The sequence below is a fragment of the Erigeron canadensis genome, chromosome 7 (genome assembly GCF_010389155.1).
Source record: "Erigeron canadensis isolate Cc75 chromosome 7, C_canadensis_v1, whole genome shotgun sequence".
Lineage (NCBI taxonomy): Eukaryota > Viridiplantae > Streptophyta > Magnoliopsida > Asterales > Asteraceae > Erigeron > Erigeron canadensis.
The window spans coordinates 35,558,404-35,574,390 of record NC_057767.1 but is presented as its reverse complement, the minus strand read 5'-3'; the positions used below and the strand labels follow the sequence as shown (position 1 = coordinate 35,574,390).

The 15,987-nt window shown below is 31.4% G+C and overlaps 1 protein-coding gene across 1 annotated transcript; it reads right to left on the bottom strand.

The window, feature by feature from the left end:
• Positions 1 to 6,958: 6,958 nt before the first annotated feature.
• LOC122607386 (rho GTPase-activating protein 2-like) lies at positions 6,959 to 12,532 on the bottom strand. Its single transcript, XM_043780350.1, has 4 exons — positions 12,076 to 12,532; positions 10,635 to 10,755; positions 8,389 to 8,739; positions 6,959 to 7,592 (listed from the first exon to the last, which is right to left on the bottom strand). Exons 1-4 carry the CDS (start codon positions 12,408 to 12,410, stop codon positions 7,101 to 7,103), a joined length of 1,299 nt encoding a protein of 432 aa, XP_043636285.1. The 5' UTR covers positions 12,411 to 12,532; the 3' UTR covers positions 6,959 to 7,100.
• Between the last annotated feature and the right edge of the window lie 3,455 nt (positions 12,533 to 15,987).

The window sequence follows — 15,987 nt, the reverse complement described above, 5'->3', positions numbered from 1 at the left end:
ACACATTTGGGGATCAAACTATCATATGAATTTCCATTTCGAACCCTGTCTAAAAAAATAAAATCCCAACTCAATTAAATTTTTTAACATAATGTATTCAGACAGCATTAGTTTTATTCCATAATGTATTCAGATGAAAGTCATAACATTGGGAATGTAGAGGTAATTTGTGACCCTCGTCGTATGTCAAATTTTTTAACTGTTCAAAGTTCCACACTTCAAACAAGAAAATACTAATACACATTCATTAAGTCAAGAATGTTGATTTATTTATGTTTGAGTTGAATGGTTCTTCTTTTTATTCTTAGAACTTGGAGGCTTTTGGAACCATGTTTTCAGATATTAATCTATTATTTTATATAACTTTTTGACTCATGACATTAAAATAATTTCAGGTTAAATTCTATTGACAAAAATCCCGGGTTCAATGTTGCAAAACAATAATTTGTCCGTGTATTTAATAAAGTGAAGTGATGTATGTTATAATAAAAGATCATAACTATTATACTCATATTATTAACAATATTATTCAATAGTAAATATGATAGCTTTTAACCTAAATAAAATTTGTAGGACTATGGTCAAGTTAAAGAACTTCAACAATGTATGTATAAAAACTCCTTCAATCATATTTCATCCCATCTTATGTGGTAACAACTGTATATATTATTTAATTTGAAATGATAAATCAAGCATTTTATATTAGTACAATGATATTTTCAATTTCAATTTCACATTCAAACAGCCGGCCATTTAAGGTACATAAAAAAGATAGGCGACGTCACGACGGTATCAATGAACAAGTGAAACAACTTTGATGAAAAATACCCAATTTGGAAATACCATCACGTATTGTCGTATTGTGTAGATGCACGTTATTAGTAAACTGTAAAGACGGTAACACAACCCTAATGGGCGACCCTTAAGTCCTTTGATTCAATTTTTCTTTTCCACAATGGGTGTGTCATGAGGTCGCCTATATATACCTACATTTTGTATTTTTTTTTCATTTTTAAATAACAACTTATAATTTTCATTTTGGATCTGCCCCACTCTTTTTGGTCTTATTCCGTATATAAGGCTATCTCCAATGGGGTGTTTTTAGGTGTCCTTTGATATCCTTTGTCGTTGAAGCTTGTCCAAAACTAAAGATTTTTTGAAGGATGCCCTTACCTAATGGCATGTCCTTACTTGTAAGGATGTTTGTATGGTTGGAGATAAAATTATAAGATTTAAAAGATTTATAAGGATGTATAGTAATTTATAAATATGTATAAGGATTTATAAGGATATAGAGAAGAGATATTAGGTTATCGAGTTCTCTGTCAAGTAAAACGTTGGAAATACTAGCATGTTGCCATGTTGTTGGGTGACGAGCTAATTACTTTTTTGGTGATGATCAACTTTTGTAGATTCAATGTCCGTGACCCCATTGAATGCTAATCTCAATAAGTCCCAAACAGATCTGGACACCTGCATCGCTATTTTAAAACTTAAAAGATATAGTCCTATTAAAGTATTATTATACGAGTACCGTATATGGTAACTTTAATTTTAGAGTGGCAATATTAGTAGTTTAGTACTATCAAAATTGGTAAAGTTATTATAAAGTATAAATTATATAGCATGTTGTACAACTATTTAATGTAATGTTGTGATAAATTTATCAATTACTTGATACGAATATCATCACTTTTAATTTTATGTTAAAACTAACAAACGTGATTATATGTTCTTCAATTTTATAAAATGTTACTCAAATTAGATGGTGTACTTTTGTTTCACAGATACGAGATGGGTATCTGTGCAATCCGATTATGATGGTGACGACGTTAACGTTATGGTTATTAATGTAATTGTAATTGATAATGAGTATTGTATTTATTTTTTATTAAAGAATGTGTATTAAATAATTTCATTAAGAGAATTATAGTTATAGGTATTAAGTTAAAATATTTATTTTATGAGTTATATATTGATATATCAATTATTATTTACTAAATTATTCTCGATGGTTATCCTTTTACAATTATTTAGCATCAAAGAAACGTAACGTGGAGCATTAAGTAGTTTACTAATTGAGAATACTCCAACGTTAAAATACTTATTAACACGCAAGTTGCAAACCAAATTGATTAGCACGTGCTACTTTGAGCTCTTAAGTGAACCTTCCCCTTCTAGAACATTTTTTTTTTCCCTTTTAGAACGGTACGTGAGTTAATTACTAATGATCAAATACCTATACGGCTAAATGATTCATGATTCATGTGCACTCGAAACTAACTCTAAGAAAACTCTCGGGTATAACACTTTAGGAGGAACGAAAGAAACCCGAAGCAGATCATCACCAAACACAACTCATTATGGATATGTACGTATTCTAGTCTTTTTGAAAATACATACATATATATATATATATATATAATGAAGGGATCAAGTGAGAACCAACATATATGCATGGTGAGAACTGTGTGAACCACTAAAAATCCATCGACAACCCATTTAGAACGGATGAGAACAACGCACGTACCGTATCCATACGTTTTTAACACGTAACCCACATGATTTTTTTTTTTTTTGGAATGGGTTTTTGTTAAAAAGAAATAAAACAAAAAATAAAATTTCAAAAAATAAAAATTAAAAAACCAACTAGTGGTTCTCACGATTTCTTCTATGTTTAATGTTGTCACGTTACCCCTGCCCTATATAGTGTTTGTAGTAGATGCTAGAAAATTAAGAGTATAGTTATCTCCTTTATAACTTGTTTAGTTTTTACCATTTTTGTAACATTTTATATAAGATTTCGACATGATTATAATTTTATACGTTAGTATAGTACTATAGTATTGTCATTTGTCCATATGTATATATTTTTTTAATTAATTAAACTTTAATTAAGTATTGAGATTTGACAATCAATCAAACATATGAATCTATTAAACTTCAATAGTAAGACTTACGTACATCCAAAATCGGGTTAGGTCACTGTTCTCTTGTATGTCGTTAATTTGTCCTTTTTGTAAGGTTCTTTCACGTCTTATTGTGAACTTAAATAACGTTAATTTTAATAATATTAATATGAATATCAAATTATCAATAATATTAAATCAAACCCATGGGAATAAAACTAGTCCACTTTTTGCCTAATAAAAACATGGTATATATACGGCTCATGTTGAACCAATTACATAAGACAAATTCTACCACGACTACCATATATAGTCCATATACCAAGCTAATTATATTTGATTATGAGAGTGTGAATGTGAATTTAACGTTTAACATGAGGTTTAATATAAATTTAATACAGTATATCTTGTTTTTTTGAATTGTTGAATCAATATATAGATCTACTACGTAGTTTCGAATAAACATGATGTAGTCCGAGTAATTTTTATGTAGCAATCTTTGTATTTGAAAATTGAATCTGTTTACAAAATGCACATAATCAACAATATTACTAATATTTGTTGATTCCTAGTTTTCTTTATGTCAACTTTTAATCCCTCAATTACCTCTTTGTCCAAAAAAAAAAGTAGTATAAAAATATCATTTCTACTCTTATGTCAAACAAAGTAGCCATCACCGCCCACCACCAAAACTATCTTTTCTCCACTTTTTCTAGCTAGCTATATCACTATATATCTATATCTTGGTATATGTGTGTAAAAAACACATAATTGCTTACATCATCATCAGTATCCAAAGGATCCAAGTGATATATAGTTAAATACTAAGTACCACTACTTATATTCTATATATACATTCCTTTCTCATTCAATTCCCTTTCTTGTAAGATCAGATGGAATGGAATTGGAAGATGATCAATACAAATAATAATGGTATGGTTGATGTAACACCATTCTTGTTGTTTGAGTCATATGGTGATTCTGATGATGTCATTACACATGTTCATCATCATCACCATGAAGAACAACAAGAACAAGAAGACATGCATGATGATGCTATCTCATGTAGTAGTTATGATCATGCATCTCGTGTTAATGTTGTCAAAAGCCATGATGATCATACCAAACTACATCAACATCATCATCATCAAGGTCATCATGTGTATGATGAAAAACATGGTCATGTTATTCATGGTTATGATGATGATCATGAAGATGAAGACATTGATGATGATGATAAGAATTGGGGTGAAAGCAAGATGATGGGCCAAGAAAAAAGATGTCATGAGGTGTTTATGGATTCTTCAAATTTAGATGATAGACAATTTTGGGAAACTTGTTTCGGTTCTTGATCTTATTTTTAGAACTTTTAAATATTTAGAACTAAGCATGGGATCAAAAAAAAAGAAAAAGAATTGTTTGATCTTGACTTAATAAAGGTAAGCGACTATTGCTATTTTAGCTTCCCTTTTACTTTTATTAGAAATTTTATGAGTTATTATTTCTCTAAATTTTACAAAGTTCTCATATATATTATTCTAAAAGTAAATATGCTAATGGGGCAAGTATGTTTTTCATTGTGGTTTACCTTCATCTTTTTCGTGTTTTATATTATGCGAATTATATCAGTCCTTAATTGGTTAGTTTCCTTGAATTAGTAATTAAATGTTAGTGTTTAGATTTGAACACGAAACCTGACATAGAAGGCAAAGTTTTCCATTTCCTTATACCAATTAGACCAAAAACTTATTGGCATAGTTTTTCAGATTAAATTTCATGTTATTTGTCAAAAATATTAGGTATCATTGTTAGTTTTCATATTCATATTTATGAAAAAGACTATACAGAAATGTTAGAATCCCCAATTTTCGTCAAAGCTGCCACCTTCAGGTAAGTTGGTAAAGTAGCATGACAAAGAAATGGGAAATGGAAAATATATTATACTATAATTCGATTTGATGATGTTGGAGTTTTGATCCAAAAGTAAGTAATTTCAAATTATGTAGGGACTTGATTAATTCGCCTTTTTATTATACTAAAAGAGTAATCATTCGATTATTGTATATTTGTGTACAGTGGTGGATCCAGGATTATTTGTTGACGGGGCCAAAAAAATTTTTCCTTAAAACCAACAAAGATTATGAAATCTTCTTAAAACAATGTTCATACGTCATCAACGGATTAGAGGTTATTAACCACATTACTAATTAATTGTAGTAATACTGTATTACTACAATTATGGTAAATCGAGTCCCCTCTTATTCGGTATAAATCGAGTCGACTCGTAAGAGTTTAACAACTATGATAGTACTATTAATCGAATATTAACAATCAAAGAACAAATAATTAATAAAATAATTGGTTTTTTAAGTTTTGAACTACAAATTAGTAATAAAAGTTTCATAACTCACAAAAGTAAACTTAATGGGCTGAAGTTGGTTGTATAATCTAAAAATATTATAGCTTGTATTTTTCTAAAAGTAAAGTGTAAAGGGAAAAAAATGTAACACAATTTTAATCTTAAATTAAGTATGTTAAGTTTAGTTTAATCAACATTTGATTACTTTTATTTGTTTTGTCTGTGCTTTAAACATAAATAAAGTTAGCTTCTCATTTGAAAGTTTTTAAATCCCACATCGAATGATGAAAATATATTAGGGAGACATCTCTTACATTAATAAAATAAAATTCTTATGACATCGTCATTTTTTAAATAATGCTTATTTGTCATTATTAGATTTTATTATATTAATTATTTGTTTTTTATTATCTTGATTTATGACATCATCCTATCTAAAACTTAAATGAACATTTTCTAATTGATTTATGATTTATTTCTTTTCAAGCGTAAGTCTCATACAAATTAAAACATATTATCTAATTTCTTTTTACTATGTGTCAAGTTTACAAAATAGGTACACCATCTTTTTTCATCTTAATACTATCAATCAACCTGTGTATATATAAAATAAAAGACAATTGTTATGACATTATCATTCTATAAAAATAGCTAATTTGTCATCTCTAAATTCTTTCTTAAAGTTTAGTTTTTTTGTTTAATTTACTTATGATATTATAAGCACTTTACTTTCATAAGTTTATTTTATTTTTCTTTTTGTTATTTATTATGCTTTTTCTATAAAAAAATAAGTTTTTATTTTTTAAAAAAACTCTAATATCTTATGCATAGTCTTTCAAAATTTCAATCACTTAAATAATTCTGTCATAATAAAATTTTAAACTTATGTGGGTTAATAAACTAATTATATTTGTTCGAAATATAAGATATACTATTCCGAGGTTATGAGTATGATTAAACTATCTCATAATTTTTAAACATGCATCAACTTAATTACATATTACAAAAAATTTATTAATAAGTCCGGGTTGAACCCAAATTAATTAGCTAGTAGATATGAGATTATAAAAGAAATAAAGCCCAACACATAAACATGTTTGCTTATCATTGTCTCCCTGGTTCATCACATCTTAAATTAAACGAGGGCATAGTCATTTTGGGCTTGAGGGCATGTCTAGTTTTTGGGCCAATATATTCTTAAAAGCTAAACATTTACATTAAACATTCCAAACTTATAGGAGAATTACCGGGGGCAGTTCCCCCATTTCTAATGAAGAACATCCGCCCCTGTTTGTGTACGATGAATGTGATGAGCTAACTAATTCTCTTTTATTTATATTATATCATGGTTCGGATTTTTGTTAAAGAAAGTCATCCTTGTTTTTCCAGAGAAAGATATCGAGTGAGTATGTTATAGTTTTATTAACTCCTCGTTGGCATATACACCATCGGAGACTCGTTGTACATTTTCCCCTTATTATTATGGAGAATCACTAATTATAAAAAACAACCACTAATCCGTATATCATTGCGTTAATTAATCACTAATTACCAATTACTAAAACAAGCTAAAAGCACCCGTTAATCTATATTTTCTAATTTCTAAACCCAATTCCCTAGTGCTGATTAGTTATAATGACAAACTATATTAGTGTTTGTATGGAGTACGTACAATCCTACAGCACAAAAATTACGTTAACACGGGTTAGACAAGTTCACATAAAACAAACATTATTATTTTACAAAGTTGAGAAAAGATGATTAAAAAGTTACTTCACATACAACAGGCAAGTTCGATATTGAGGATTTGTGCAATGATTTTCAAACAGTTTTTAAGAATTAGGCAGTCCTGAAATTCGTTCATGTTGACCTACAATCTTTAGGCTGGTTTCAGTTTCTTTAGACTCCACACTGAACCCATCAATATCGGCAGGTGGATCCTCTTTGTAAACAATTCTGCTAGTTGGACTAAAACGTTCAGTTACCAAATCATCCAATTCTTTCTTGAAACGGTCTTTGGCATTTTTGTTCTTTTCTATCTGTTTCAAGAAACTTTCTTCCATCTCGCTAAGTGATTCAACTTCGTTACAGTTATGTTCAGCTAGTTCTTCATCTTCAGATGATACCTCTATTCTTAGTTCACAACTAGACTGCATATCTTCTGGATGGTTGAATTCATCGTCGGTTAGTGGACCCCATGCGGGTGCGAAACCTCCATCTGTGGTGATGGTCTCTTCACGTTCTCTTAGTGTTTTTCCAATTAAGGACTTGAGCAAGTTCATCACTTGTACAGCGTGCATTAGAGCTGTCAATGGATCCGACATCTGAAAAAGAAATAAAATGCAAAAGAATAAAGGGTCATGTACTATTAAGAAAATGGAACCACAAATTTATTACAGTCATCTGAATGATGTTTTACAACATGTCCATGTGATGAGGTCATATGGGTTCTATTTAATATCAGAGTTTTAGCTTTTTGGGTGTTCGAAAAAATTGATTTCTAATTTAAATACATTGGATCACTATGATAAATTTGGGAAGCATAGAACTAATTTTAGTAAGATAAATATTGGATTATATAATTATACCTACGCCCTGTACGACATGGGTACGTACCTGTGACAAGATTTTTAATGCTTTCTACAACTGGACAAATAAATGCTTAATAGTAATTAGGAAGAACAACAACATCAACCAACAAAACCAGCTCAGTCTTCATGGCCAACCATTTGCCCAGTTTTTCAAGGTAACCAACTACATTTTCTCTTAAAGTTTTGACACATCTGTATCACTTCGATGCTATATTGTCTTTTGGACTCAAAGTCAAAAGTCAAATTTAACTCCGATTTTGTGTTTTCCGGAAGAAAAAAAAAACTCCTCATTTGTGTATGTAGTATTGTAGATTTGTAGTACACAAAAACACCCACATAAGATTAGAGGGCCAGCCTCAACCCAATTATGTGAAAACGGGTCAAATTGGATTATTACATTTTTTTTTTAATCATAGACATCATATTAATTTTTGTAATCTAATCAACCAACATGATCCGCCTGTTAAAGAACCCAATCATTCTGCCATAATCTGGAAACTTCAAACAAGCAAAAATCAAAAGAATTTACCTGAGTCATATTCGGGGCAAAAACCATGGCGATATTTCTGGCGTTCATTTTATTGAAATCTTCCTGTTCTGCAACATCAGACATAAGATCGATAGCCCAATTAAGCAATGCTGTCTCAGTGGGTTTTAGCTGTTTCACGAGCTCAACCCGCTCCTCTTCTGTGTTACACTGCAGAACCTCATCAGGAGAAAGCCCATCAAGGACACCACATGGAAGCTCCCGGAACCAAGCTTTAATTAAGCCCGCAAGACAATGAACCTCAATGTTTTCAGGCACCATGCCTCGGTTGAGCTGGTCCCGCACCTGCTCCTCGTGGCTGTTCTCGGGGTTTATACGGAATATGCCTTCAGCCTATAAAATAGATTTTTAGCAGAAATAAAAATGGTTTTAGTAATCGAGACTTGGATCTTGATAATGGCAGATAAGCAACAAATTTGACCTCTTGTATATGCGCTAAAATATTATGTGGCAACTTCTACCTATTTGCTTATGGTTCGATTTGGCTTGTTTCTATCCTAAACAGGTCAACAGAGAAAGTTAGCTAGCAAAGGAACTCTTGTGTCTGCAGCATGTATAACTCTTGTGGCAATATAGTCTTTGCAATCATATATTAACGCACTGAATCCTTATTGATACATTTAGCATGAAAGAATAAAAAAGGGCTTATGGGTCAAACTGGCCTGTTATGACCCGCACTAAAAAATTATCCATTTTTACCCATTACAATCGTGTCACCTCTACATTATATACTACTTTCACAATTAATAATTTAATATTACTTGGCTTGGTTTAATAGGAGCGCCTGATGACTTGTTAAATCTCAAAAATAGCCTTCAATAACAAGTAAAGAAGTTGTGCATGAAGATGAAAGAAATTTTAACTTTGACTAAGGAAAACAGATGACAAGGAAATGTTGGATCAGAAATGCCCTTTAATAACATCAACGAACTTTTTGGACCATGTTAAAAGAAACTTCAATTATAATTCATGACAATAAACGAATAGGTAACATTAAAAATTTAACGGAAAAAGAAATAGAAAGATAGGAGCAACAGAGTTTTCATAGAACATCTGGTGATGAAAATTGACGAAACTTTACTGGGGACAGGGAGTATATACATATAGGATAGTCTTATATATGGAAAATTATGCAAATAACACAAGTTTTCTTATATCTGTATTAAAGCAAATATGAGTTACGATTTTCGCTTCATTTCCTTTTTTCCACTATAAAGAAACAAGCTATCAAGTGCATACCCTCCTTTACATGTAAGTCTGCCTATATCATAGAAGACATACATACTGGACCAATTGGATGGATCTGAGAGGACTTCTATGATGAGATATATTCATATATCACAGGAATCAACGTTCATTGTGTTACCTAAGTTCAATAAGGATTATTTCAATGAGGATTGTGTTACCTAACTTCTATGATTCTACGACATATGGATGCAATGTTTCAATAAAGGGTGTCGATTTCAAGCCAATTACCTATGAATGGGTCGATTTGGGCTGCCTTTTTATCTCAAAAGGGTCAACTGTGAGAACATGTTAATAGTCCCCTGAAGTCTAACTAGAATGCATATAACCTTCTAAGTTCTTGTACTAAAAAATAGCTAGAATATCTGTAAAAAGACCTGCTTGCAGGTCAAATCAACCCAATTGGCCAGTTTTGACCCAATACACAGCCAGCTTGAACCTCCCATCTTGCCACCTTTATTTTTATAGCGTATGAAGAGAGAATGATTAATCCTCCTAATATAATAGCCTAAAGATCCTCCTAACTTTTAGATGAGGACATGTGGAAAAATCAGGGGGTGAGATTAAGAAAGAGAATTAGTGGTATCCACATGTAACCATATAAAGCTAGTAGGAGAATTTTTAGGCTAGTTTTTTAGGAGGATAAATCATTTTCCGCGTATGAAACATACCCTCTATTGATTATCTAGAAAAAAGAACTTGAAAATGGACAGAAGAACTGCTTGCAGGTCAACCCAACCCAGTTGATCCTGCTTTACCCAATACACAACCAGCTGGGCCCTCCCATCTTGCCAACTCTAATTTTATCTGAAAGAATGAAAGTTTCCAATCCAAGTTCCAATCTTGAGAAACATCCCATAATGGAAACACAAACAAATTTCATACAGTGGATCTAAAGGGGTTTGTGTGACGGGATAGGATTTCATAATCACTATATAACAACTAGTATCTTTTCAATTTTTCATATATTAGATGTAGTATACCTTTAGACCACCTTGATCATATAATCGTTTCTGCATGAGCAGTAGAATAGTTGGGACACTATTGCCTCTTGAATCGTAAGAACACTGCATCGACTCTGCTGACACGCCAAAAACACTAACACTACACAACAAGAAAACTTTTGTCATGAAAACAATCACAATGATTTTATGTGAAGATGTCTGTCTCCATGGCATAACTGCATTATACTAAAAACAAAGCATCATGCTATCTAAAACAATCGATTTGGAATTTCAAGTTCAAATACTACTAGTTTTCGACATTCAAACAAACCACACTCTAGTTGTTAACTTAAATAAATAGAGTCGAGAGTGTAAAACAGAAAAGATAAACATACCAAATTAACTAAACTATCAATTAATACGGAAACAGAACCATTCAGGGGGTGTTTGGATGCGCATATTAAATACTTTCTTGTAATAAACAATGTTGCAAAGATGGTGTTTGGATGTCTTTCTGCCCCACTTGAAGCAATAATAATCACTTTTAATGATGTTGACGCTATAACAAGTTATAGTTATTAAAAGAGTTATAAGTAACCTACTATAAAGTTTAATAATCACTTCCTTTGCAGTTAGTATCAAACTAATGATTAACAACCTCAACTAATAGAATGATCGTGAACATAAGCAGGTAACCTACTAATCCAAAAACCACAGTTTGCATAACCACTTTCGGAATAAAAATTCCCAACACCCTTTTCACTTAAACATTTAGTCAACTAATATGTAAGCCCCAAAAATTAATGAACTTTGGATTCTCATGTTAACTTTATTTACTTAAACAACAAAAACATTAAGGTCCCACTCTGTCATTAACTCATTGGCCAATTTTCACCTATTTTGTAGCTTCTAATCTTCTATTGTCAATAAATCTAAAATCCTAGATTCCTAACTATTTACATAAAGTTAAACAACATATATTAAACTAGCATCCATCAATACACAAAAAAGTAAAAATCAAATACCCCATTGACTAAAAAAATGAAGACAGAGGCATATTTTTGAGCTTAATTAGCTTATTTTTGTCCGAGTTCTTTTTTTTCTTCTACCTTACTAGCTAACTATAAATCCGTCTCCAAGGTAACCTAGTGGTAAGACGTCTAAAACTAAGATAACACATAAATTCGAACTTCACTGGATAAACATCTTGGGATGGTCATGAAAAAAGTCTACGAAACGACCACAATCATACCAATTAGGCAGCATACATCAAAGCCTAATGCACTACTTTTTCGGGGTACAAAGATCCCTCTACGTTTACCCGTGTACAAGGTTATCATCACTAAAAATCAAATTTTAAGCTCTAAATTCTTTTTTTTTTTGTAAAAAAAAACCCAAAAACATGAGGAAACAAAATATAAACCAATAAGCTCAAAAATAGTCCAAATTATTAACAATAAAATATAAAAAAAATTAGTACCTGGCACTTGGGACTCTACTAGGAACATCAACTTGAAATTCAACAGGAAGACCTAAAAAACCATGAAACCTGTCAAATGTAACATGGGTCAAATGTTGTACATCAGTTGGCCAACCAATTTCCATTTTCTTAAACTTTGTTTCTTGATCATCATCAAATCTACAAGCAGACATTGTTTTCTTCAAAACTGCTATTATCAACTCAATCAAAGACATTTGATTATTATTATTATTATTTTCAGGTTCTTGTTTTGAATTTGAAGAACAGCCCATTTTTCTTGCGCCGCCACAAACGCCGCCATCTCCGCCGCCGCCACAAACCACCATTTGTGTCATTACATATGTTATATTTTCCAAAGATTTGATCTTTATGGAAATTTATGGGATTTTGAAAGTGGGTTTTGGTGGGTTTATGATATGTGATATAGAAATGAAGTTGGTTTGTATTTTCAACTACTATTATTTAAATTAGCTTTTGTTTTAATTTTAATTTCATCCTTTATTTGACTAGTTTTTTATTTTTATTTTATATAGGCACGGAATCTTTCCTTTTTTAAATGTTGTTAAAGTGAAGTTGAAATAAAGATAATTTCATATGAGACAATACTTATGTTTGAAAGTGATACCTATTTTTATGATGAAGTAACAGGTGCACCTATACTTGTAAGTTTTAACGTTCAATGAATTTGGGCATCCCGAAATATCAAATTCGCGTATTTAAACTTAACATATGAGTCTAGACTTTATTGGTAATGAGTACCTTAAATGAATTATTTTTTGTTTCCAGTGAGGATCAAACCAGAGACTTTAAGATTATCAAATGTTTATCTTACCACTAGGTTAATTTCTTTAAAATGAAAGTTAGGGTAACATACCCATTTTCATACGTGGTTCATAGGAATCACTAGTAGAACTAGCCGTGCGTTACGACGGATTTAAGTATGTTGTTTATAGGCTTGGATGCTGCATTTTACTCTGTTTTATACCCTTTGTTGTGTTATATAATGTTGTCTGACCATAACGCTTTGACGTATCGTTTAATGTTTTATACCCTTTGTTGCATTGTATACTTTTTTTAACCATAACTTTAAAGATTTTATACATATGTTTAACGTATATTTAGTTTAAAATTTGTAATCACACAAATAGTTAAATAACATCACTAATTAAATTTAGTATATATAAAACTATTATTTTGATTTTCAAAAAATAAATATAGATAATGCAGGTATAGAATTGGGGTTTGATTGGGTGAAGTATCATATGTATACCAACAAAGCTTAGAAAATATAAAAAAATTTAGAGAAGTTTGTGTTTGATGGATAAAAGAAGCGCAAATAGGTTTTAAAGGTACCATACTTATCGATTTTTTCTATGTAAAGTATCATCCCTAAAAACGGCCTAATAAAATTACTAACAGTGTAATAAAATTACTAACAGTGTAATTAATTCTTAATAATAAAATTACTAACAGTGTAATTAATTCTTAATAAGGGGATTACAAATACCACTTAAAATTTTAAGCGGTTTTGTCCACTGTGGCATGTCAAATCAATATCCCAATCTGGTTTCCCCCCTACGAACCCAGAACATACAAACACATCGAAGATTAAAAAAAAGAACACTACTTCGAATTAGATGATTTGATTAGAAAATGAGGAAATGATTTTCGGTTTTTGGTGGTAATGAATCTAGGAAATGGGTGATTTACAGACCACAGCGGCCGGGAAAACGTGTACACTGGCCAGAAAATTTCAAATGCAGATTACGGCTTCAATACTTCGAATTAGAACACGAATGTTTCACCAAAATACTCAGAATCACACCGTGAACAAACCATCAGCAACAAAAATCGAATAAAAAGGTCTCCGGGAAAAATGGTGATTCGCCGGAAAACTTCAAATGCAGATTACGGCTTCAATACTTCGAATCAGAACACGAACATTTCACCAAAATACTCAGAATCACACCCTGAACAAACCCTCAGCCAAAGAAATCGAATAAAAAGTTCGCCGGAAAAAAGCTAGGGTGATTCGCCGGGAAAATTAAAACTTTGATAACTTTGTTTTTCCTTTGAATTAAGACTTCAAACCACCACCAATCGACTCAAAAATTGATTCCGCACAAACCTATGCAAATTGAGACTCGCCGGAAAATATGTCAGATTGCCGGAAAAGGTAACACACACAAAATAACTTTTGGAAAACCGGATAGTGGTTTTGATGCCCGAAATAGATCGCGTTTACACACAGTGGGCTTACATTAGGCGGTTTTTAGGGATGATACTTTACATGGAAAAGTCGATTGAGTATGGTACCTTTACAACCTATACGGATTATAAACATAAAAGTGGTTATTTGTGCAAGTGGAAGCTCAAGATGCGTTTAAATCTCTTGTTATTGTTTCACGCGCTTCAATTTATGATAACAAAGGATTATTGTTGGTATGTGAGGAGAAAAAAGAAAAACCTATGGACATGTTTTCCCATGCTTTGAATTGTTTGCTGGATGCGCTTTCGAGAGCTGCCATGTTGTGGCGTATCACGATTCTTGTTAGAAAAGGTATCCATTAGCTGATTCCGAAAACAAGGGCAGAGTTTATGTGAATGGTCGTGAAAGAATCGATGAGTTGAGAATTGGCCGTTTCAGGGTATGTCATGAAAGAGGTGTCTGTATATTTATTTGAAAATAAGGATCTCCCCGATGATGGAAACTACGATAGGTTTATCGATGATAATGAGATTGATTATGATAAACGTGATACAGAAGAGGCAGCGTATTATGGAGATGTTCAAGAAACATAAGGGCTCATTTGTGAGGTCACCGTCTAATGATGTATTGGAAACACTGATATCGGAGTAAGTTTTTTGTTTATTTTATGTACTTTACCATGTTAGCTTAAATGTATAATATCATGAAACTTAAACTGGGGGTCGACCTTCTTAGATTATGAAATTTTGTTAATTGCAAAATATGGATCGATATTAATCTATCATAAAGTTACTGCCATGTCTTCCAAAGCTAACCCAATTTGATTGATTTAAATTATATATTGATATTAGCTTATTTGTTTAATTCTTAATTCTGCTGACAATGATAAAGGCCCTTCAACTTTCTCTTAGTATACTATATAGTAAACATCTTCTGTATTAGTTCTGTGAATGTACTGTAGTACTTAATCATCTGGTAGTTGCTACATAAAGTTGTATTTGTCATCGAGATTTAATATCTACTCATGTAGCGGTTTTAAAACATCGTAGAAGATGTATTTGTTTTAAAACACCTTTGAAGAAAGACTCATCCGATTTTTCAGTAATTATACATGCCATTTGACTAACAGGATCTATAGTGTGAATTATGTGTGTATACTAAGGACTTCAAATGGTATTATTAACAAACCTTTGAGAAACGTCTTTTCATATATTTGCTTTTACTTTAGATTATATTGATAATAAACAAGTTACCGTTTGACTGTTTATAATTTGGACTTGAAGAAATTGGATTACAAGGAAAGAACCTCCTCTTATCCTGGCCTTAAATATCGGGTTTATTTTTATTTTTATATGTACATAACAGGTTCTTAGAAGGGATCATACACGATTTACTAGGGCTCCGCTCAATACCAGTATAGCTCATGACAAGTGATGCGAGTATATGGAGATACAAGGTCTGATTCAAGAGAAGTATTAGTATATCATAACAACTGACGGGAGTGTGCAAGTAGTTGTCGGAAGTAGTAGTAATAGTGTGCCTTCTAGTAATTAAACTTTAATTGTAACCATATATATTATGTTTTAGTAGATTTCACTTGGAATATTTTTTTATTTATTTTAATACAGTTCACATAATCTTCATTCCACCTATCCAAAAATTCATATGTTGCCTGCTATCTCATGTCATTTGCCATCTCACTT